General features: G+C 38.9%; 1 protein-coding gene across 1 annotated transcript in view; it reads left to right on the top strand.

Moving 5' to 3' along the window:
• LOC121894558 (integrin alpha-5-like) overlaps positions 1-23,170 on the top strand; it is a 48,028-nt gene that overhangs the window by 13,029 nt on the left and 11,829 nt on the right. Inside the window, exons 7-19 of the mRNA XM_042407226.1 lie at positions 84-209; positions 2,950-2,994; positions 3,287-3,330; positions 3,553-3,609; positions 6,545-6,597; positions 8,075-8,283; positions 9,110-9,301; positions 9,386-9,431; positions 9,519-9,632; positions 10,525-10,580; positions 11,104-11,261; positions 14,130-14,267; positions 20,102-20,169. Coding sequence (XP_042263160.1) covers positions 84-209; positions 2,950-2,994; positions 3,287-3,330; positions 3,553-3,609; positions 6,545-6,597; positions 8,075-8,283; positions 9,110-9,301; positions 9,386-9,431; positions 9,519-9,632; positions 10,525-10,580; positions 11,104-11,261; positions 14,130-14,267; positions 20,102-20,169 — 1,306 coding nt within the window. The remainder of the gene's footprint in view (positions 1-83; positions 210-2,949; positions 2,995-3,286; positions 3,331-3,552; positions 3,610-6,544; positions 6,598-8,074; positions 8,284-9,109; positions 9,302-9,385; positions 9,432-9,518; positions 9,633-10,524; positions 10,581-11,103; positions 11,262-14,129; positions 14,268-20,101; positions 20,170-23,170) is intronic.

Here is a 23,170-nt window from a genome sequence, read left to right as displayed (position 1 = left end):
CCACTCAGGAGCCAGAGTTCAAAAGTCACATGTCTTATTTTAACCTCTGACCTTTAACCCTTTGTTACCCATCCATCCTATAGGTCAGCTGATTTCAGCCACCACGGAGGAGATTGTGAAGGCCTACTACCCCTCTTACTTTCTGCTGTCAGTTGCCGGGCAGATTCAGACACGACAGGTGCACGGGAGCTATGACGACAGTTACCTGGGTGAGGAAGCACACTTAGATAATAGAATTATTAAAATTTGATGTATTATTATGACTACGTACATGTACTACTACTAACCCTAACACTACTGCTACTAATATGACAAATACTACGTATACTACTACTGATACTACTGTTGCCATTATTATCAGACTGCTACAGCTACGTTTACTGTTTCTATACATTTTCATACCAGCAGCAGGGCCTCTTGATCCAAGATGGATAATTTTTCTGACAGTCTGTTGAACAATTTGGTCCAGAGTCACAAACAGCATGCCATGAAATTTGATATTGATATTCACGTTCCTCAGAGGATATTATCTGATGCTTTTAGCCACCCTTTAACCATTTTTCTGGCACCACAACAAGGTCAACATTTTAACCAGGAGTAAGTCGCGGTTAAGGAAAAAATAAATACCTTGAAAACTGACTGGATTTTCATTAAATTTGATATGAATCTCTATCTCTCCAGGGGGCTAGAATGATTTTGGTAACCTCCTGACATTACTTCTAGTTTCACCAGCAGGCAAAAATCTGCACTTGGATGGCAGAAATATAAAAATCTAATCAACACACTTTCCCTAAACTACCACCCTTCCATTTTCCACTAACACCACCATCATGTGAAATTGTCAACTTTGTACTGTACACAGAAAACTGAAAAATAACAGTTGGATTGCAGTTAATTTGCTGTCTATATTCACTGTCTTTTGACCTTTACTCTGGGTGCATACAGGCCAAAATATCATCTTACACATGACCCATGACATGACTCACAACATGCCATAATCTTTTAGGCAGATTTCCAGTGAACAGGCTGACTTCAATCATTCTCTCCAAGGGATAAAAACTGATGATTACAACCTCATGGCCTTTCCTCTAGTGCAACTTTTTGCATTTTTGCCCCACTGTTAGTAGCAAAATCAACAGTATTTCATATATTTCTTACAAACTTTCATAGTGTGGGGCTTAAAGAACTTTTGCTTCTAGGATCTGCAAGCAGAGGCTTAAAGGCAACACAAACTGGCAACATATGATTTCCATCAAAATACCCAAACTAGGGCTAAGATTGTATGGATTTTTTCTTACCATGGTGAAAAAGCAACGGTTTTGCAGCGATGACGGTAATGAGCTCAACACCACGGTAGGCATCACATGACCGTGGTATTGTGTTAATGCTGTTCTCATCAGAGCCTTAACCCAAACCTATTGTTTTCTGTTTGCTTGCACATAGTCGCCACAGTGCTATATTGTGTGCTATTGTCAGTTCAAATATAAAACGTGATGCAGTGCTGTGTGACGGAGCTATTTTTGTTTTCACTGCTAACCACCAATAGTAATACTTCTGCTATTGTAGCAGCAACTATTTCATGAATTTAGATTTTTATTATTTTTATAATTAGTTTTTCTTTTCTTCTTTTCTTATTATAGAATTTATGTCAGTTATTTTCTATTACTGTAATTTAATTATAATAATATAATATTATTATTATCCTATTATATATTAGTAGGTGTTGTAGTCATATTAGTTTTCTCCAACTAAACACAATGGGCCTCATGCAAGAAGCACTTGTAGAAACAGATTTGTTCTTAAGATACACGTATGAATGATTTAAGAACATTTTTGGCATTCATAAAGTTTCTTGTACTTAAAATTTTCTCTTAGGTATGAACTAAATATACGAGTGGTCCAGAGCTGTCATACGTGTCATGAATGGGTCATCTCTGCCTTTCTTCACAGGAGACAAACACTTGTTTCATTTACAATTATAATGTCCTAATCTGAATTAATTTGGAGTTTAAATATGATACAGAAATTAAGAAAATAAAGATATAACTAAAACAAACTTCATGCAAAATTAATATTCTGTTTACCATATTATCATTACCATAGCTGCTGATTTACTAAAAGGTTTTTTAGATTTTATGATTTTTATTGGCATATTTTGGCACAGAAACTCCTACATTTCAGTAGTTGCTTAACGTCTCTCACTCCAACAGCTGCCTCATGTTTCTCTACAGCTCTCTGCCCAGTATCATGTCGTGTTGCAGCTGACAGTGTAACATCACCTACTGTAGGCTGTAATATTCTCTCATCTAATATCTCTGTGACTGTCACATGACCACCTCTCATATTAGTCATGGATGTTTTTAGGCATCAAACTTCATGTCAAAGCATTTCCTCTTTATTTCTGTCACAGTACAGCACTGATCTGATAACACATTGTTGGCTCCTGGATTCATATTGTCTTACTGTTTTGGGTCCTCTTCTACTTACACTCCTAAAGTTGATATGTTTGACTTGAAGCAGTGCTGTGACTCTATGTTTGTGAATGAAACTTGTCCACAAACAAAGGGAAACATGGAGCCTTATTTTTAATTTTAGGGGCATGGATTATGCTAATGATCAGATCTTGTGAATGTGCATCTCCTTATGAACAGATGACATTCAACAGGCTGAAACGAGCGATTTACGACAAGTTCAGGCAGTTAAGAGAGTTTGTTGAATCTGACTTGGAACACTCGTATGAGCAAACCTCACAGGAGTTTTAGGACAAAAGTATGAAAATGTTCTTGCATGAGGCCCATTTTATGTAAGATGATGATGAATTAAAATACACCAGTGCTACAACTAATATCATTACTACTAATAATAATACTATATTTTTTGAAGTAATTAAATAGAATTATTACTCTCAAACCCAACTGTATCTCTACTCTCCATGTGTCTTTCCTGCAGGTTACTCTGTGGCTGGCGGCGAGTTCAGTGGGGATGATGATGAAGGTGAGGGTCATATTTACAGTGCAGAGTTCCCAAAACACATGGCTGAGTACAGGGTTTGTTGACCCCTGCCCCAGCTCTGTCTAACCGCTCAGTCTCAACACACATGATTGTGGATGGTCTGCTGTGTTTTGATGTAAAGGGATTATTAAGTCTTTTAGGGAGCAAGAACATTTAGAAACACAAAGAATAAAAAAAAATACACACATATATATATATCAGTGTTTCAGTTTCAGTTCTTAGTTCTCAGTCTTGTTTTGAAATGACCCCTCCTAACCTTTTGCCCCTGTTGCAGATTTCATCACAGGAGTCCCAAAAGGCCTCATGCTGTATGGTTTAGTAAGGACTCCCCACATTTTCATTTTACACCATTTTACAGTGAAAATAGTGTACAAAGCATAAAAGTAAAGGAATAAACTGTACATGCGGTATACAAAGACCTGCAGTATTAATGGATAAAGCTGAATACATTTTAGTTGAATAATCTAATATCATTATGCACTTTTTGGATTATGAACCATATTTTATAATCAATAATGACTTTTGTCTGTCTCAATATAGGTGTCCATATTAAATGGAAGGGATCTGAAGTCTATGCTCAACTTGACAGGGGAGCAGGTATGTGCACATCTGGCTGGAGATTTTCTGTACTTTTCATATGTGGGTACACATTTAAAGTGGCATGTGTAAAGGAGGGTTGAAGATGAAGGAATTCGCCCTGTGGAGAGGCCTATACCAGGGTCAGAGGTCGAGCTTACAGTATGCACAGCTCATGGTTTCCAAAAGCTGTAAATCAAACCCTGAAACAGCAGGCCAGGATAGTGTTAATGTTGTCACTGTACTGACTCAGTATGTGCATTTTAAAGGGGAAGAGTGGCAGCGTTGGTCAGTGAGACACTAGCTGGGCTTATAGTCATATTGCTTAAAATATAACCCACGGATGAATTATTTTTAAAACGGAATGTCACAAACTTTTGGAAAATTTCCTATGAGCAAATAAATGACTCATCTGCTGTGCATTTTAAGGTGGGACGTGTCTGCCACTAACCACCAATTTAACTTCCTGTGCGAATTCAAGTGCTAAATAAAGTGCAACAGATTAGATTCACAGTATGGTTAACAGCTACATCATGGGGAAACTTATTTGTCTGTTACTTTCTTGTGTGCTTTCACAAGGCTTCATTGTGTACATATTGCAAAATGTAAGAGCATGTGATCAAGTTCGCATGAGAAAGCATGTGTCTGAGTGTGTGTGGCTGTGTCTGTGTGTCGTCAGTATGGGAGGTCATCAGCGACTGCTCAGAGGTGTCAGTGTCAGGGCGGAGGACGCTGAGTAAACTGTTAAATCATAGTGAGAATGATCTGAGGTGAACTCCTGGCTAATAGACTCTTTGCTCTCTGTGGGTGAATGCTGGTCCCTGTGTGGTTGCTCGGACTGTGGAGTCAAAGTCAGCTGCAAAAACACACCAGAGGCAAGATGCTCTGATGATCTGGTGAATGAAACCTCAAATTTTGTCATTTGTTATGCCGGTAAACAAAGAGAGATGTGAAGATGCAGATAACCACAAAATTTTCTCTGTTTAGCTATGTTCCACTGGTTTAACAACCCATGAGGTGGCCTAGTTGCACTAGAGTTGGGCAATATGATGATATATATCCCATGAGACGATGGAACTGTGTTTATCATGAGAGATTTTGCCACACTAAATACCATGATAGCTTTTCCTGTAATATCTCTGGTGGTATCAGACCATTGTGGGCAAGGCAGCAAATCAATGAGCTGTACAACTGCTCTGGTTCTATTGGATTTGATAACTTTTGCATTAATGTCATGAAGTAGTATGTTTAAGCTATTTAATCAACTGGATAAGCCAAAGACATTTCCAGTTATTCCAATTATTTTATCTATGCATTGTTTCTCAATAACAAATGTTGGATGCTAGTCCATTTCCTGGTATTATAGAATAATACAGTGCATTCATTCCTTGTATATTTATTCCAAAATAGTGGACTCTCACTAGTATATAGTGTATATTTTACATTATATAGTATGAAATTTGGACACAATGACATATTAATGTAAATGGACAAATTTGTACCATGGACTGTTTAATTTGTGCCTGGGTCAAATTGCAATAGTGACTGCCAGCAGTGACAAAATTTCAAACTGGGAAATGTGGAATTTTACTGCTTTGGTATTGCCTTTTATAATATTACAGTGGTTTCTGTTAGCATAGTTAGCTAAATTTAAAGCTTCAGTAGTTTATTTTTAGCCACTCTCAGCAGCAGAACAAGCTGTAAACACAAAATTGACATATTTTCACCTTTGATATGGCACACATGTTACATTAATTTTCTGTTGAAGTTGTATTTCTGTCCACCTTACAAATGTAAGGCTAATATTCACTCTCCTTTAGCTCTGTTTTGGTCACCAACTATTGAAGGAAATAACTGGCTAAGAAGTTTGATTTTCTTTACCAGCTAGCTTTTAGTAGCTAACTTTAGCTGCTAGATGCTCCATTGTGTTCATTAGCTCGTAGCTAACTTTGTCTGTCTGTTGTTTGGTACTGTACAGGTAGCGTGCAGTGGGTTAGTAAGGAATTTTTTGCTAGGTATGTCCTGTGAACAATTGTCAGTATGACAAATATTAGTATTTGTGGTAGTTGTAGTGTTAGTAATAGGGCAGCTTTAATAGAAAAAAGGGAAAAAAAGCTAATAAATATAAAAGGACTTCAGTGTAAACATCAACCCAACAATGGATACAGATGCTCTCATGCAAAGTGTGACAGATTATTCCTTTTGTCCTTCAGATAAAACTACTTTACTACTACTAGTGACATCTGCATATGAGAGCATAAAAGAAATTAGAAAGTTCATCTGTGGTCAACTCTCTTAACTTGCTGATTTCACCTCACTTCACCATGACTTAGCTGAACATTTGTGGTGGCTCGGCTCTACGGGAAGTGTTGATCATGTTTCTTAGAGTATGAATGTATGGCAAAGCAGTGCTCCTTGGATATCACTGTGGATATGAATATGAACTTTGTACTGAGCCTCAGCTTGATTTATGTTGATAAAGTTTTTTTGCATGTGGGATGCAGGAAGTCAATCCTCTTATATTCAGGCTTGTTTTTCACAAGGGTCTCTAAACACACTTCCATGTAGCCACGCTACAAATCACTTTGAAGGGAGAGTCACCCAAGGATGTAACATGACCCTAATTTATCATACATGGTATGAAATTAAACCGGAAAAACCTGAGCCCCATGAGCATTTTCTTGGAGTGAGATTTAAAGGAGTTCAAATCCCCGATCCCTAGACCCCCTACCTCTCCTTGAGCTTACAGAAGCCCTAACACTGAGCTCCATGAAAAGGGAGAAGAAGAGACCCCAGGGGATTGTGGGATTGAGAGATTGAAGACGAAAGCTTCTGGGGGCGGTGGTGGAGGGTACAAAAGAGAGGACACGGAGAAAGAAAATGAAAGAAAAGAAAGGGATCTATGCACCGTGGTGTGATTACAGGCTAACCGGGTCTTATTTGTAATGTGTTCCAGATGGGGTCCTACTTTGGCTATGCAGTGGCAGCCACGGACATCAACAATGATGGGTGAGTGAATGGAGTGATGGTGACACAGATGATGGTAAAAAAAAGGGGAAAGGGTGACAGAGTGGGTGGAATGAGAGAAAAGTGATATAAATATAAGCTCAAATAAGAGACTAAAAATGAAAGGTGAAGTCACTGAAAATGAGGTCAACAGTGTGAATTTCTCATGCTCTGTCATGACAGTTTAACTGACTGTCGATAGTTCCTCTCTGTGTTAAATTCCCTAGCAAATTTCACTTCCTCACCTTGGAAGAGTCACAACCTCAGCTCCATGAGAACCACTGTTGTAAGAGTTTCGGTTTAAACGCATTAGCTATTCAAGTGAAGCCCTGTTTGCTTATCCTTTTAAAACTGTAGTTAGTTTGGTATATGTATTGCAGCCATTTAAATATGTATTTGATTTGAAAATGCTTGCTGGTAGTTGTAATGTATATGTTGTTATTGAGTCCTTTTAAATTGCTATTGATTTAGTATCAGTGTTTCATCTTTCAACAGAATAGTCATAACAGTAATAATTAGTCAGCTGCCCTTGTTCCTTTCCCCTGTTTCAACCAAGACATGTGATTCAGTGTAAACCTGTTAAACCCCACTGACTTACGGCTGGGCAAAAATACTAAATATATGTGGCTGAATTAAAGGATGGGTTCACAATCTTTCAATTCTGTCTTAAAACAATAGTCAGGTGCCCAAGTGAACACTGAAACAGTTTTTGCTCGCTGTAATCTTTCCTCCTGTTAATTAAAACGAGATCTCTTCCTTATGAGCTTTCAACGCAAGTGATGGGGGACAAAATCCACAGTCCTCGATCTGTGCAAAAATGTGTTCAAATGTTTATCTGACATTAATATAGATACCCTCTTCATTTGTTTAGCTCTACGTCTATTAACTCTGTGTCTATTGAAGCCTCATATTAGCATCAGATGAAGTCTGGAATACATTTTTGCACAACACAATGGCTGCTGATTTTGTCCCCCACCACTTCCATTGGAAGTATGTTTGGAAGGGATGTCGTAATGGCCAATAATAACAGGAGGAGTGATTACAGCAATGAAAAAATGTCCATATGCACACCTGACTGCTGTTTTTAAGACAGACCTGAAAATTTGTGAACCTGTCCTTTAAGGGGGAACTTGTATAAAATGATACCCAAGAAATCCTTTTGATGAGTCTTGGGTTTGGATCTTTCACTAGGTGTAAACATCATATAGCTTCCATGAAGAGCTTGAACAAACTGATACAGATATACTATGATACTGCTGTACAGCGTGGAATAATACTGTTTTTTCAACCTTAAAGCTACTGAAGTGCAAATACTAAAAGTGGAAACCGCAATGCTAAAGAAGACACTTTGGCCCTTTAATCACAGTTAACTATCTCTTGTCGTGTATCTATATTTACACGTCAACTCTTCCTCCTCTTTATCTACTTCCTCTGTCTTCATCTCCATTTTTTCATCTCTTGCTTTTGCCTGCCTCCCCAGTCTGGATGATCTGGTGGTGGGTGCTCCAATGTTTATGCGTCGAGGGTCCAATGGACGTCTGGAGGAGCTGGGTAAGGTGTATGTGTACCTCCAGAAGGGCCCTCTGCTGCTGGAGCCCAGCCAGTCCCACCTCCTTGGTCGGCAGGCATTCAGCCGGTTTGGCAGCTCGCTGGCTCCCTTGGGTGACCTCAACCAGGATGGATTCAATGGTAGGTGTGATAGATACAGTACAGTGTGTGGCTGAAACTAATAGAGTTAAATGTTGCATAGCAATAGCTGTGATTTTTATATTGCATCTTTCATCTTTTATCCAGTTAATTAAACATTTTTGTGGAACAACTTTATGACACAAAAATAATGATTCCAAGCAGGGTATTTTATATGTCATAAAACATACATCTTGAAGGGGTCTTTAAGCCTATTTAAGGATAAATAAAAGGGTAAAATTATAGAAAATGGTGAAAATTGCCTTCACAGTTTCTGAGAACCCATCTTGAAAGCTGAAACTGAAACTAAGGAACGTTTTGCATTTTATTTATTTTATCTTACTTGATGATCAAACTTGTTTTTGATTTTATTTTCTGTCAATCGACTAATTGATTTAATGTTTCAGCGCTAGTTCAGATGCTATTCCAAGGGTGAAAGAGAACTTGGCAACACTAACTGACTTACTGGAAGAGTCCGCATTTTATTCAATCATGATTCAGCCAAAGTCTAATAAAGTAAATCACCATAAAACAAAGCAAATCACCAAAAAATAAAACCAGTAACTATCACAACTTGTTTATTGGCCCTCAAACACACTGCTAGTTCTACCTACCCTACTATAACATTGCTATAGATACAATAAATCAATAAATATATTGGAATTTAAGCATATTGTGCTGCACTCACTGTAAGCTGCTCTGCATGTAAGCTTCAGCTACATATCTAGAATGTTGATATTCATTCAGACGTTCATATATGGGTGTTATATATCGATTATGAGAAAATATGAGATTCTTCACACAGTGTGTTGTTTCTCTTTACAATCAGACATGGCTATCGGCTGTCCTTACGGAGGAGACGACCAGCAGGGACTGGTTCTCATTTATAACGGTCATGCTGGAGGACTAAAGGACACGCCCACTCAGACTCTCGCTGGCCAATGGGCTTCCAGCTCTTTCCCAGCCAGTTTTGGCTTTGCTCTCCGAGGCAACAGAGATCTGGATCAAAACGGCTACCCAGGTACTGCAGGAAACTGTGTACCTCCAGATCTCTATTTGCTCTTTATTCCTCATCTTCATTTAACACCTCTTCCCCTTCTTGCAGATCTGATTGTTGGTGCTTTTGGGGCTGACAAAGCCGTGCTATACAGGTATGTTTAAACACTTAGCAGTGTAATGATAGAAATATAGATAATATTTCTTCTTCTTATCCTTTCATGCTCTGTGTGTTCACTCAGAGCTCGGCCAATAGTGAGTGCAAGCGCCTCTCTCACAGTGCAGCCAACCATGTTCAACCAGGAAGAGAAGACTTGTGAGCTGTCCACTGGGAATGAAACCATTGCTGTGTCCTGGTATGGATGCCCATTTTTTTCCCCTAAAAAGTTCAGCCCAGCTAATATATTAATAGGAAGATTATACACGGTTTGATTTCATTTGGTTGGTTTCATTCTAGCGGAAATATCTCTAATGGTTTAACAAAAAGCTTAAGAGTGGTTAAAGAGCTCTCTGACGATAACAGAACATGGAAAGTCTTGCAAATGTTATGTAACGCACATCTTAGTTCAATTTCCAAAGTTTACCCCATGAGAATGTCAAATGACTTCATGTTTGCCAGTGTCCTGTCCAAGCTGCTCTGAACTACATGTTCGGTATTCTTAGATCAGAGGGAAAAAAAGGGGGAAATATACCCAGCTTTTAATCTCAATGAAGCTCTTTCCACAAGTTTTAACCATCGTATTAAAACATTTTTAGACTGCTGTTAGAGGCATTTGCCAAACTGGCTGGTGTTTTAGTATCTGCCCGATTGGGTGATAGAAGTGAGTCTTGTTTTCATGTTTATTGCTGTTTTAGTTGCCTTGGAGACAAAAAGAGGAAATGGCAGAAAGGTGGAGTAGCTCCATAGAAAACGAAAAGATGAAGAGAGTGTCGAGTGCAGTTATGAAAAAAAAAGTTGGAAAAGGTTTGAAAGTTTCTTGAAATGGATGAGATATTGTTTGGCATTGGAAAGACTCCGAACACAGCATGAGGCGTACCCTCCCTTTACGTGAGCGTTTATACGACCACACATGTATTTAAATGTGTTTGTCGACTGATATTTTAAAGCATTTGATACTTTGAATAAAAAAAAAGACACATGGAAGTCTCACAAACCAGTGAAAAGACTCCAGAGATCTCTGTAAGCTCAGTGAGCATGCATGTTAAGTCTTTTTTTCTCCCATATTTTTGTCTGTCTCTAACCTCCAGTGTAAGCATCGGTTTCTGCCTGCTGGCTAATGGGAAGCACCTCCCCTCTCATCTAGGTGAGGCACACACACACACACACACATATATATACACACACACTCACACACACACACATACACAGATGGTGCCTATTACCTTGCTTTCTTTGTGTGGCCACAAGTATGCTGGACCTCACTGTGGTCAATTTGGCAGTTTAGATCAAGATAAAAGAACAATCATGTAAATACAGGATAACTTGGTGGGCTCTGGCAGTTTAGAAAAGTGTGTGTGTGTTTATTTTAAGTGCGTGGGTGTGTATTGTCTGTGTTCTCTGCATAGTTGTCGTCATGTGGGCCACAGCAATGCCCTCTGTGTGTTTCTGTATACTGTACAGCACATAAAGGCGCTTTACCATAATAATGTTTACCACTGTATATGTGTGTGTTTGCATGTGGTGATATGTGTGTTTGTGTGTGCACATACATTAACATGCATTTTTGTGTTTCATACAGGCATATAGATACAAACGATGGGAATATTCACTTTTTTCTTGCCGTGTGTGTGTGTGTGTGTGTGTCTTTATATGTGTGTATTTTAAAGGCTTTGTAGTGGAGGTTCAGTTAGACAGTGTGAAGCAGAACCAGAAAGAGTCCATCAGGAGGACTCTGTTCCTGGACAGCCAGCAGCCCAGTCTGGTGAAGAACTTCAGCCTCGCCAACGGAGAACGCTCGTGCCATGAAACCAAGATCTATCTCCGGGTCAGTCACACTAATTGTTTTTACACATCAGCATCAAGCAGATTGGATGTAAATTTTTGAAATGTTGCCAATGATTAAATACCATATAAGCACATTTCTATCAGGTAGATTGAAAAAGATAAATATTCTCCAACAATTAAACAAGATGCTGATGGCTCTGTGAGGCTGTATTTATTGCTTTGAGCTAAATGCTAACGTTAGCATATTAACATGCTCACACGGACAATGCTAACATACTGATGGTTATCAGTTATACCATTGTCACCAATTAGCTGTAAACACAAAGCACTGAGTAACATACTGGGGAATGTCATAAGTATTTGATAAATTAAAATAGATAAAAAATATTGAGCTATATGAAAGTTAAGGGATCAACATCACTATAAATCATCCTAAAGAGAAGTTAGGGTGGCTAAAACCCCCTTAAGTGAAAAACTGAAAGAGTTAAGATTGTTGTATTTGAGGTAAATCATTTTGTTATTATATTTTACAGATGAATGTACCTATAGATAATAACACTGTACTCACCACCATCATTGTAGAGATTGTGAAGAAGAGCTCTCCTCTGGAAAGCACTGCAGGGCCAATGAAATACAAACAGCAAACTGCTTTGCTCAGCAACAAAAAATCTTGGAAGTTCATTCTCGACCTCTGGGAACAGTGTGTAATCTAAATAATCTTGGCTCAAAGGTCCACCTACTAGCTTTTTGGAGCTTTCAACCATATCTCTCTCTGGTCATTGACTTTGACAGTCAGTCCTGTGGGCCTTTCTGGTCTGGTGTTCACAGACAATTGATGTTGTCTACAAGACTTCTCATTTTGTTTGACTTTTCAGCCGCACAACCAACATCAAGCATTGCATATCATGTTGAAACTTCAGTTTGAGCCCAATAGCTCTGTAATAACTATAAATGTTCACTTTTGTTTAGACCACCAAGTAACAGCTTTTGATAACTGTGTTAAAGGTACCCTGTGGAGATTTTGACTCCTACTATTGCTATGGAGCCATGTTTTGATTAGTGGGCCCTCAATTTTTTTGGTATCTTGCGCACAAGCACGCACATGCACAATGGCTGCTGGTGTAGGTAACACACCAAGGAATGTAGCAATGAGCCATGAAAGGCAGAGAAGAAGAAGACTGGCAGCTAGCAAACATTGATTTAAACAATGAAGGCTAAAAAATAGCCACAAAGTCAGTTTTGCAAATGTTTTACGAGGAAGAAAATACAGTTAGGGGTCAAGGGTACAAACAATGGGTTCTGGTGAGAAACAGTGAATGTAAACATAACTTTGCTGTTCACAAAAAAATAAAACAGAACAAAAAAAAAAAACCTTGACTGTGCACTTTTAAAGTTGAACTGTTTAAAAGCTTGTATCTGCTTGTATCTTGTATCTGCTTGGACTCCATCATACAGCTGTATTCACTCGTGTCACTTTACTGTAGAAACAGTTTACATGAATGGGCCAAAATATGAGAATAAATCCCAGGTTGTAAATAAACTGATTTTTTTCCTTCCTACAAAGACAGGTCATTTACAAACTCAAAAATATTGTGCAATAAGAACTGACTATTCTTCAGATCATCTTAGATCTATGCCTTTTATATCATCAACACATTTTCTGGTTCTTTATCCTGGCCTTCAGGAGTCAGAGCCCTGCTGGTTTTCATCCGAGCCATCTAATCAGAGAGTGTTTTGCACCTGCATCACCAGGTGAAGGCAATTAACTAGTTTGTAGGACGGAGGTTAAAGTCATTTCCTAATCGACAAGGTTTGAAGTTGCCGTTTGAAGTACTATTTTGGGAGGTACATATAACTGAACACAGAAGTAAAATACTACAGCACCAATCTTCTCATCACTCAGTGGTGACCTGATCAAAGAGAATGCCTGACAAAAACACTTAAGTCATATGTGTAGATGTTCACTGTAAGGACATAATGATCAGAGCCCTTTGCTCTTTGACAGGATAAGAGATGGTTTGACTTGAAACTGCCAACCATCCACTCGCCTGTCAGTCAACACTTATCTGTTTGCACACCATTTTTTATTCTTTAAAGGGGCCACATTATCATGGCGGGTCAAATGGAATTCGTGTCACTTCTTTAGAAATTTAAAACAGGCTGAATCTTACATTTAGGCCACTATTGTTGTAACATCTGCTTTTGATTTTACACAGTGTGACTTGTACATTTACTTGGAATAGAGCTTCGCACAAATCTGCTATAAAAAGCTAGACATTTCTACCCTTGTGGCTAATTGCTAACCATTTCAGATATTCTGCCTCTCATCTTAAGAACTGACAAATCAGCACATTAAGCCATTAAGTTTTGTTTTTTCCAACTTTCTATGGATTCATTTTTGTCTTTGTGTAGCACGTTTTAAATTGTCCCTACCTCACATGTATGGTATTCTTTTTTCAGAGACTTATCATTTTGTCAGTTCACAAAAGTACCAGAAACCCAAATGACAAGAGAGATGACACATAAAAATGTACAAATCTTAAGTCATAATCACACAGCTGTAAAGGTTGTAAAAAACTATATAATACAGTCTATTTACATGTAAAGTGATTTTTCTCCAACTTGTTTTTGTGCCTTTTTTTTGAAAATATACCACTGTAAATCAATGAAAATATTAATAATTCGTAGTGTCAAATATTCTTTCAAAAAATGTTTCAACGTGTTTTCTCAGCTTGTCTCTACATGATATATAAATAAAGTTATGTTACTATAAATAGAACATGCTCAGTAACAGATGGGCGACAGAGCGTGAATACACCAGATGAATGTTTATTGGTCCCTGTAGACGACAGTGGGTTTGTGTCATTCACTTCCTCTTCAGTTACTCATGCATCTCTGTCTGTTGCAGGGTGAAGAGGAGTTTCGGGATAAACTCTCTCCCATTTACATCAGCCTGAACTTTAGTCTGGATCCTCAAGCCCCAGCGGATCAACATGGTCTCAGACCTATCCTGAATTATCAGACAGAACAGCTTATAGAACAGAAGGTATGTACATAAACTCGTATGAAGTCATATTTACCTCATATTATCATAGCAGAGAAAAGGTCACACAGTAGTCTACATCGTAAACTTCTCTCAGTTACAACCTGTATCTGGGTGTTTCTGTAGTCAGCTTAGAAAAAACAATTAAAAGGTTTTTGCCAAAAGCAAACCTCAAGGTTAGCTGGTCAATATCAACTGTCAATAAAAGGAAATTATGGCGGTCCAAATGCAGTCTTTATGCAATTTTCCTGAGGCGCAAGCCTATGTTTTGTGTATCTGTGTCTGTTTGGTCATTTCCAGGCACCAAAGAAGTGTATTGCGCTGACATGGGAGGAGAGGCGCAGCTCAGGCTGTGTTTATGCAGATGATGCAGTGCAATTTTGGGGGTCATTTTGGCATGAAATTGCATTTGTGATAAAACCTGCTCGGAGCACCTCTTATCACACACGCAGACGCAGGGCAATTTTCGTGGCTTCAGCTGGCAGAGGCACACAGACGTCTCCAAAATCACAGAACTTCTTTCATTTATGTTAAGTTTTGCCCCTTTCAGTTTGCTACATGTTCTTTCATCTACTGCAGATTGACATGAGAATAAAACACAAGTTTGTTTTTAAGGAAGATTCTTACCAATAATATCATCCACATGAACATAATCTAGTGACCCGGAGTTCAGAAATATGCTCTGTTGGATGAGTTTCCCACAACAACTTGTAGAATGTCGGATCTTTTCCATGTTTGCTGTGCATCAGTTAACATGTGGATGACACAGCAGAGGAAACTTCATTAATTATTTAAATCTTCAGGATCAGTCAGGATATACAGTATAATGTTCTGTATTTTCTAAACATCAGACTGGAAAGCTGTTACTCACAGATCATTTGAAGTAAAGCAGTTGTCTTCAGGATGTGTCCTGAAGACAACTTAAAAGCATAAATGAGGACTTTTAAATATGCAGAGAAGAACTATGGAGTTGAAATGTATTTATTATCCTATATTCATTGTTTGCACAAAATAAGTGGCAGCACACATGAGAACACACCAGCTTTATTTTCATTTTACCATTGTCAGCATATGTGGATTGATGTATGTTAATATTTGGGGTGTCCTGAATGTTTATTTTGGAACTTGTGGTGCTTCACAGCCTCTCTCCCCTGTTCCACCAGTTGCTGCGTTTAAAGGGGATGAGAGGAGCTCATGTGATCAGTCATTACTGAGGCCCGTCTTGACTCCACCTGCACATAATGCATTCCTCCCACTAATAATGTATTCAGTCTCTCCTCCACTTTGTGCCTGGCCAAGCCCAGAGTGTGCCAACGCTGATTGTTGAGAAAATTGCAAAAGTGTGTTGGTCACACCCACATGCCAGGAATTAAGACTTGGATCTGTACCTGCACCCTATCTGAGGATAATAGGGCCCTATGTGTTTCCCAGCCAAAATTCTGCATTCAAAATTTCATGTGTTTCAAATTTTCTTTAGATTTATATTTCATTTGATTACAATGCAAGAAATCACGGAATGGAATGCATGATTTAACCCAACGAGTAATGTCGGCTGGGTTTAATTGCTACACAGCACTTTCACATCCAGCAGTGAAGGTCAGACAAAAATGTAAAGTTTTTTCTTCCAAAAACTGTCCAATTCCAAGTTTTGAGACTGAAAAACTTTCACATTAAATGGGATAATTTCATCTGTTGATTGATGGCCTCAGTCAACCTAAAGTGAATGAGTTCAGTATGAATCAGCCAGTGGATTCATCTATATAATTTACAGTGTTTTGCTGCTTGAACATGATGTTGGAAAAGCCCTTTTCAGAAACATCAGGGTCGAGAAATCTTTCCCAAATTTCCAACCTGGATATCCATGGGGAACTGTGCCATTTAATTTCTCCTTGGAAGGAGGATATGAAGTGTATCTGTGTCGGGCTGTAAAGTGTATCTATATATTGCATTACCACACTAAACATCTAGACCAAACCACTTATACAGCCACACGCCTTGCATTTTATGACCTAAACAGATGGTCACCACAACGATTTCCAGCAGAGAGAGAGCAGAACACATGGCCTGATGAATATTTTCACAATACTTTACCGACACACGTTCACCCTTGAAAACCACAGCACATCTCCTGCTGTTTACATTTTGCACGCAGGAAATTTATTTGAATGGCAAAGACGGAGGTTACAGGCTGCCATCTTAAAATTGAAATCAAATGTAGGACCCCTTTATAGTGCTGAACCCCATATGGTTAGAGGTTGAGGGTCAGAGCTGATGGAGCAAGAGCTGATTACTGCACTCTGGTCTCCATTGGTAGTTTTCTTTTTTTGTTTCCTAGAGTTGGAGAGTTTATGGAGGACTGGCGAGTCATGGCTTTGCAAAAACACAGAGGGAGGACTGACAGCTCTGTTTGGGTGGGGCGGCGCTTGGCCCTCAGACATCTGGTTGTGGTTTGTTTATGTATGTTGCCAGTGCTCTCCTCCACCAGGCAAGAACCATAGCCTGAAAGTGTGCACATGTTTATGTGAGTGATATAAGGGGATGTGTGTATATCATGTGCTTGTAACTGGCTGTTTTTAACAGAATACACCCGACTTTTTTCAGCCTAAAAACCTTTAATGCAACACCATGAATCAAACCTGTTGTCGCTCTCTCTTCTCCTCATATGAAATCCTCATATGAAAGGAACTGACAGACTTTTGATCCACTGCTCAGTGAGCTTAAGTGATGAGAACACAGATGCAAAAATCATCTATGATTCCAGTAGAGTGTGGGCCCTGATGCTTCATGCTAACACTTTAGTTTCCACTAGATGCTAGCATGGTTAGCCTGCCTTACTGTGAATTCACACCATTTCAGTGTCAGTCCATGTCCATTATAGCATTGTAGATAATCAGCACTGACTGGCTGGTAGGGTTTGCAGTCTTATGTAACTGTATGTTACAAGTTATGAAAAATTAGTGTATAATTGCCTGAAAATAAGAATCATTGTGTTTTGTGTTACCTTAGAGTGAGGTCTTCATATCTACATAGGGAGCAGGTCCTCTACCACAGAGCCCGCCATGTTGCACCGCCATGCTTCTACAGTAGCCCAGAACGGACAAACCAAACAAAATGCTGGCTCTAGAGAGGGCCTGTCTTGTTTTTCAACCTCACGGCTAGATGCTACTAAATCCTACACACTGCACCTTTAAAATCCTGCCATCTACCTCTTCTCCTTCATTAAAAAATATCCAGAATGTACAAATATGCAAATGTATTTCACTGTAAAGTCCATTCTCAGTGTTTGTGCACCAAAGTCTTCAAGTTTCCACATCACACTTATGTAAGTTCCACATTGGACCAGGGTTAGCTCCAAACTAGTTGTGATGTCACAAGTCATGCTCAGAGGCCGACCACTTAAAATCAGATTTTCACTGACCGCAGAGAAACTTTCCATTTTCAGCAGATGAATGTGAAAACAGCCAGACAACAGTCAAAGTCTGCACATACATCATTCTGCTCAGTGAAGCTCAAACATCCAACTGTAGGAACAAGAAGAAAAACATACTTTTGAATGGATGGAGACTTTAAGCAATAGCCAGTCAATGTATGTGCATTCTGTAATTACCTCTCTATATGGTAGTCCACCATAGTTCACTTGTATTTCTGGCAGAGCATTTTTGATTCCCCAAGTGGCTGACGCATTTTTTTTTTTAAAAAAAAAAAAAAAAAGAAGAAGAAGAAGAAAAAGAATGCATGGAATAAAAAGTTCAGTTGCATCAAATTTGAATCTTTTTTTATTAAGGATTTTTCTTACTTGTCAAGACTTGGCACCTATATTACCCACAACGCAACTCGATCAACGACAGTTCATTTGGAGATTCTGGTGTGATATTCTGGTGACATCATTCGAGGCAATTTATCAGATTTCACACTTCTCCCTCTGGAACAACAAATTAAATTCAACTCGCACATAATTATGCACTAGTACTTTCCAACACCTGGAAACAGACTTTGATGTGTAAAATTAGTCAAGTTCCCTTTATAGTCATTGATGCTTCTTTTTAAAAATGAGTTTCTGCTGGTACCATTTGATAAAACCGTTCCCAGATGTTTATTGTAAGCATTTTATTATTGCTATAATACTTAATTTAGATTCTTAATTTGTTTGTGCTCCACAGTCACTGAACATGGTCTTAGCATGAAGCACAGCCAAGGATCCACCACATGTACTTTTAATGTCTGTGTTTTCATTGCTTCACATCTTTAAGTCGGACGACATGCCAACAGCATGGTCTATTCCTTTAAAAGCTGGAGGGAAACATGGGTCACATAGATCAAACCGACGGGAAGATGAAGAGATGAAAGTCAAAAAGAGATGAAAAGTGTTAAGATGGAGGGGAAGATAAGCTGGGACTCATCACTTGATCTTAGTAAGTCTATTACAGAGCGTGTGCGCTTCATGTCTGTTTGCTGTTAAATGACCAATAGCTGTGCATCCTGAGTGAATGTAAAACCAGAAACTTGAATGAAGGATCTCCACTGAGACATTGTTAACCATTGCCAGGCTGATTCTTTGCACTCTGTAGTCCTCCGTAGCATTCTTTTGGAATCTAATGTGTCCCATATGTTGGAGAGATGAGGGTATGGCAACAATGACAGTACGGCTCAGTGAGCTACATAGGAGGAAAATGAATGGTGGAGACAGAAGAAGAGAGAATAAGGAAAAAAAAGCTCAAGGGACATGCTGGAAAAGACAATACATCAAATCAAATCACATCTATCTGTTACTGTGGTTTTTAACCAGTCATCTGTCACGTAAGACTGAAGAGCAGAATGAGCCCTATCCTCTTTAAAATTGGGGGTTTTTACTCCTTTTGATCGAGGCTTTTCCTCAAAAATGTAATACTTGTTTAAATGGAATTAATCATCCTTACATTCTCTTAAACTTTCCCTTTCTTCTTTCCCACATTTAAAGCACATATTACGTTTATCCTGCAAACATCAAAGAATTCTTCTTTCACACGACTTTTTGGCATCTGGTTGTTGCAAATATTGTTACAGTGTTGTGAATATATTGAGGGTAGTATAGTCTCTATTTTCTCTAGTCTATTTTTTCTAATCTAGTATATGACAGTGGTGCCCAATGAATTTTGAAGTGGGTGCCATCCAGCTTTGGATGACATAATAGTCAACTTAATTTCAATCTCAGCTCAGCCTATTGTTTATGTACAACTAAAATATGGTAAGAAATGCATTCCCACTTCTCTTCAGGATACTTCCAGATCAAAATGGTAACAGCTTTTTTAGCTCAGTGGTCCGCCAACAAGCTGCTAAAAAGGTTCGACTCAAAAGGAGCGTCCTGGCTACTGTTGATACAGACCCTTATGTTTTTCACTCTCTGTTACACTGTAACCAATCAACCAACCAACCAGTCAATGTTTTTTCCAAAGAAAATCAAAATTCATTCCCTATTAAAATGGAGTCTTCCAATATGCCTACTAACCATAGACCAGAAAAAAATATATGGACGTGGTCACCATGACATCACCCATTGGTTTGTGGACTGCCATTTTGATGGCATTTGCTTCAAATTTAGTGATTTGACCGTTGCCATCTTGGATTCACCATCTTTGATTTTTGGAAGAAGTGATCATATGGGTGGACAAAAAGTCTTGTTTTCCCCCCTATTCCGGCGCCAGTGGTGTATGACTTCTGTAAACATCCACTTCCTCAAAAGCTTTTCTCTCTCCGTACCTTTGGACTCTGTTCCCTGAATACCTCTCTCTTTTTCACCCATCATATCCAATCCTCACTCCTCCCTCTTCCTCCATTTATCCTTATACTGTCTTTTCCAGGCCCAGATTCAGCTCGACTGTGGAGAGGACAACATCTGCGTCCCTGACCTGAAGTTGGCTGTTAATGGGTGAGAAGAAATCACCTTTCGATTACTTTACCTGATTTAAAAACACATCTTAAACCTTTTGGCCATGCAATGCTAATCTGCCACAGTTTTTCCTCTCTGTGACCAATATAACACAACATATTGTAGTTTCAACCTATACTAAGGAAAGCTCTTACATTTGCCATGTGGAACACAGAGTGTCTGGTGGGTCTTTCCTCTGGTACACATGAAGTGATGCATTATATGTTTCTGGTTAGTGTGGACTGAACAGAAGAAGAAGAACTGCATAGTTAGCATGAGCTGCAATTGCTGTCTTGGCTGAACAGACAAAGTAAACAACACTACTTACAGGAACCGCACACAAAAAAGCTGCTGCAGCACAGACCACACTGGCCACAGCAGTATTAACTGAGGTTCTTTGCCATTTCCCCCTATAAAGTTGTTTTGGCTAACGAGTTACCAAACAGTTGCTTATTCACGCATCCTGCTGACATAGAGCAACCTTAGCATTCATTTGTTGTGTTTTTGACCATCGGATTAATGGAAGTCCAATTCTGACTCTCCTTTTAGCTCTATTTTCTATTCTGCTGCTGCTTGTTGCTAGACGCAAAGTTAATGAGAGCGGTGAGAGCGAACCAAAACAGTTAGGTTGCATGTTGTAATACCAAAACAATCATTTAATCCATTGATAATATAAAAGTATTGATTACTGCAGCTTTAACTACACTTGAAAGTGATCGGAACCAAACAACACAGAATAAATATAATCATATAAATGAACCGCAAATGTAGACGTGATACTTTATGGAATTTTAAACAGTGATATTTTCAGATTCGTGACGAATGACGTGTCATGATATTAAAACAATACAGATAAGGTGGAGTGAAAACAAATGTCAGATTCAGTGTTTTTTTGGACAGCTCTGAATGCATGATCACATTTATATCATGGCCACTTACCAAAAAAATAAAAGAAGGCTGAATGTAAATTTTCAAACATGTTTTTTTAGAGTCAGTTCAGTGTATCTTGTGGAGTTTATGACCACTGTTAGAACTATGAAGCAATGTTTTTTAGGGCTGCAACTTACAATTATTTTAATTATCAGTTAATCTGTTGATTATTTTCCCGATTAATCGATTAATTGTTTCCATAAAATGTCAGAAAATGGCAAAATGTATCACTGTATCTCAGAGCCCAAGGTGGTGTCTCCAAATGTCTTGTTTTGTCCACAACACAAAGATATTCAATTTACTGTCAAAGAAGACTGAAGAAACCAGAAAAAAATCTCATTTGAAAAGCTGGAACCAGAGAATTTGGACATTCTTTTCTTTAAAAAAAAAAAGACTCAAAACGATTAACTGATAATCAAGATAGTTGGACAACACTGTACATATCCCTGCTTGATGGTTTCAAGTTATTCCACTGATTGAAAGTTGGTGGTTGTGATGCAGAAAAAAAGCCAGTAATACTCCAGCAAGTGCAGGGAAGAAGAAAAAGCAAGTAAGCAAATATGGTTGAAAACAATGGGCTTCAATATATTCCAACAATGGTTTTTTCAAATGTTTTATGAGGTAGAAAACACATTCAACATGTATTCTAGGCTTTAAGGATACACATGGTGCAGTGAGAGACACTGAACATAAACATAATTGTCTCTGTTTACAAGAAAACTCCACAGTGTACCTTTAAACTCATGGACGCTCAGTCACGGTCAGTGCCTAAATGTAAAGTGTTGAGTGTGGAGTACCTGTAAAAAGCAAGAACAGAACAATCGAAGACACGAAGCTTTGGAACGATACACAAGGAAAGTTTTAGATGCGGAAAATAAACATGATGCGTGTTCTGTGAGAACATTTCAGACACAATGATGGGAAGCTCTTTGAAGTTCGTAACATGCCTGCACTGGAATACAGACCTAGCAGAAGGATTCCTGACTCTTGGCACACTCACATATTAGTGTTAATTAATCATGTGTCTTTATTTGTGAATAGACATCAGCCAGATATTTGGCGATGTTTCAGTCCATTCACAAAGCGAACACAGACACATGCTCAGACTTTCTCCTCCTAGCCAGCTCTGTTTTGAGGAGTGTTTTGCATTACATGGCCATGTGATTTCTCTTAGCTGCAGAAATACAATCAGTGCTAAAAGTTTCCCATGAAAACTCAAAGATCTGCTTTTGTAGTTGCCAGGGGACCAAAACTCCAATGATTCAGCACTTTCACTAAACTGAATTTCCCTTCACTGACATACTATAAGACACAGCATTTTTTCTCGCTCGCCAAGAGTTCGCAAACAGTGGGATGTTTAATATTCACAGCGCAGTGGTCTGTCACTGGTGTTAGACTTGTTTTCTCTGCCTTCATTTATTTTTTTGAGCTTCATTATCCGCTGTTGTATTTTCCCAACAAACGAACTAAACTAAACAACTAAATCTCATTGTAGTTAACATCTCAACTATACGCTGCAGACTTCTGTCCATTCTCAGCATCTGCTGAGTGTTGGTGTTAGGGTATCAGTGTTGCTTCCTCTGCATTCACTAAACTTGCCTGGGCCTAATTAAAATCATCTGGTGGATGTCTTACCTAGCGAGGGGTCACTGCGTCCAGACCCTCTGAAGACGGGGGGAGGGGAGGAGGAAACATGAAATGAAAGAGGAACCCCAAATTTGACCCTCAACCAGACTCCTTTCTCGTCTTTCTGCTCAATAGAAACATGAATTTACTGGCACGAAGCTGTTGGGGGAGGGTTGGAGGGCGTCGAGAGGATTTATCACTACACTGAAAGTGTGTTTGCACACAGGGGCGTCACTGTGAACATACAGAATAAGGTGGGGGTCAGTTTCCTGAGACAAATCACAGTGATCAGATTTGGGTCATTTCCCAGGTCGGTCATGGACAGATATGCAGGAGAAAATGGCCTTTGGGGACTTTCTAAAACACAGATGCATTGTCTGGAAAGACTTCAGGTCCCTGCTTTTCATTACATTTTACAATAGCTTCTTAGGCATTTTTGTCATGC

This window comes from Thunnus maccoyii, chromosome 3 (assembly GCF_910596095.1).
Source record: "Thunnus maccoyii chromosome 3, fThuMac1.1, whole genome shotgun sequence".
NCBI classification, from domain to species: Eukaryota; Metazoa; Chordata; class Actinopteri; order Scombriformes; family Scombridae; genus Thunnus; species Thunnus maccoyii.
Note: the sequence above shows the minus strand (reverse complement) of the source record. Positions and strands in the feature narration are given on the sequence as shown.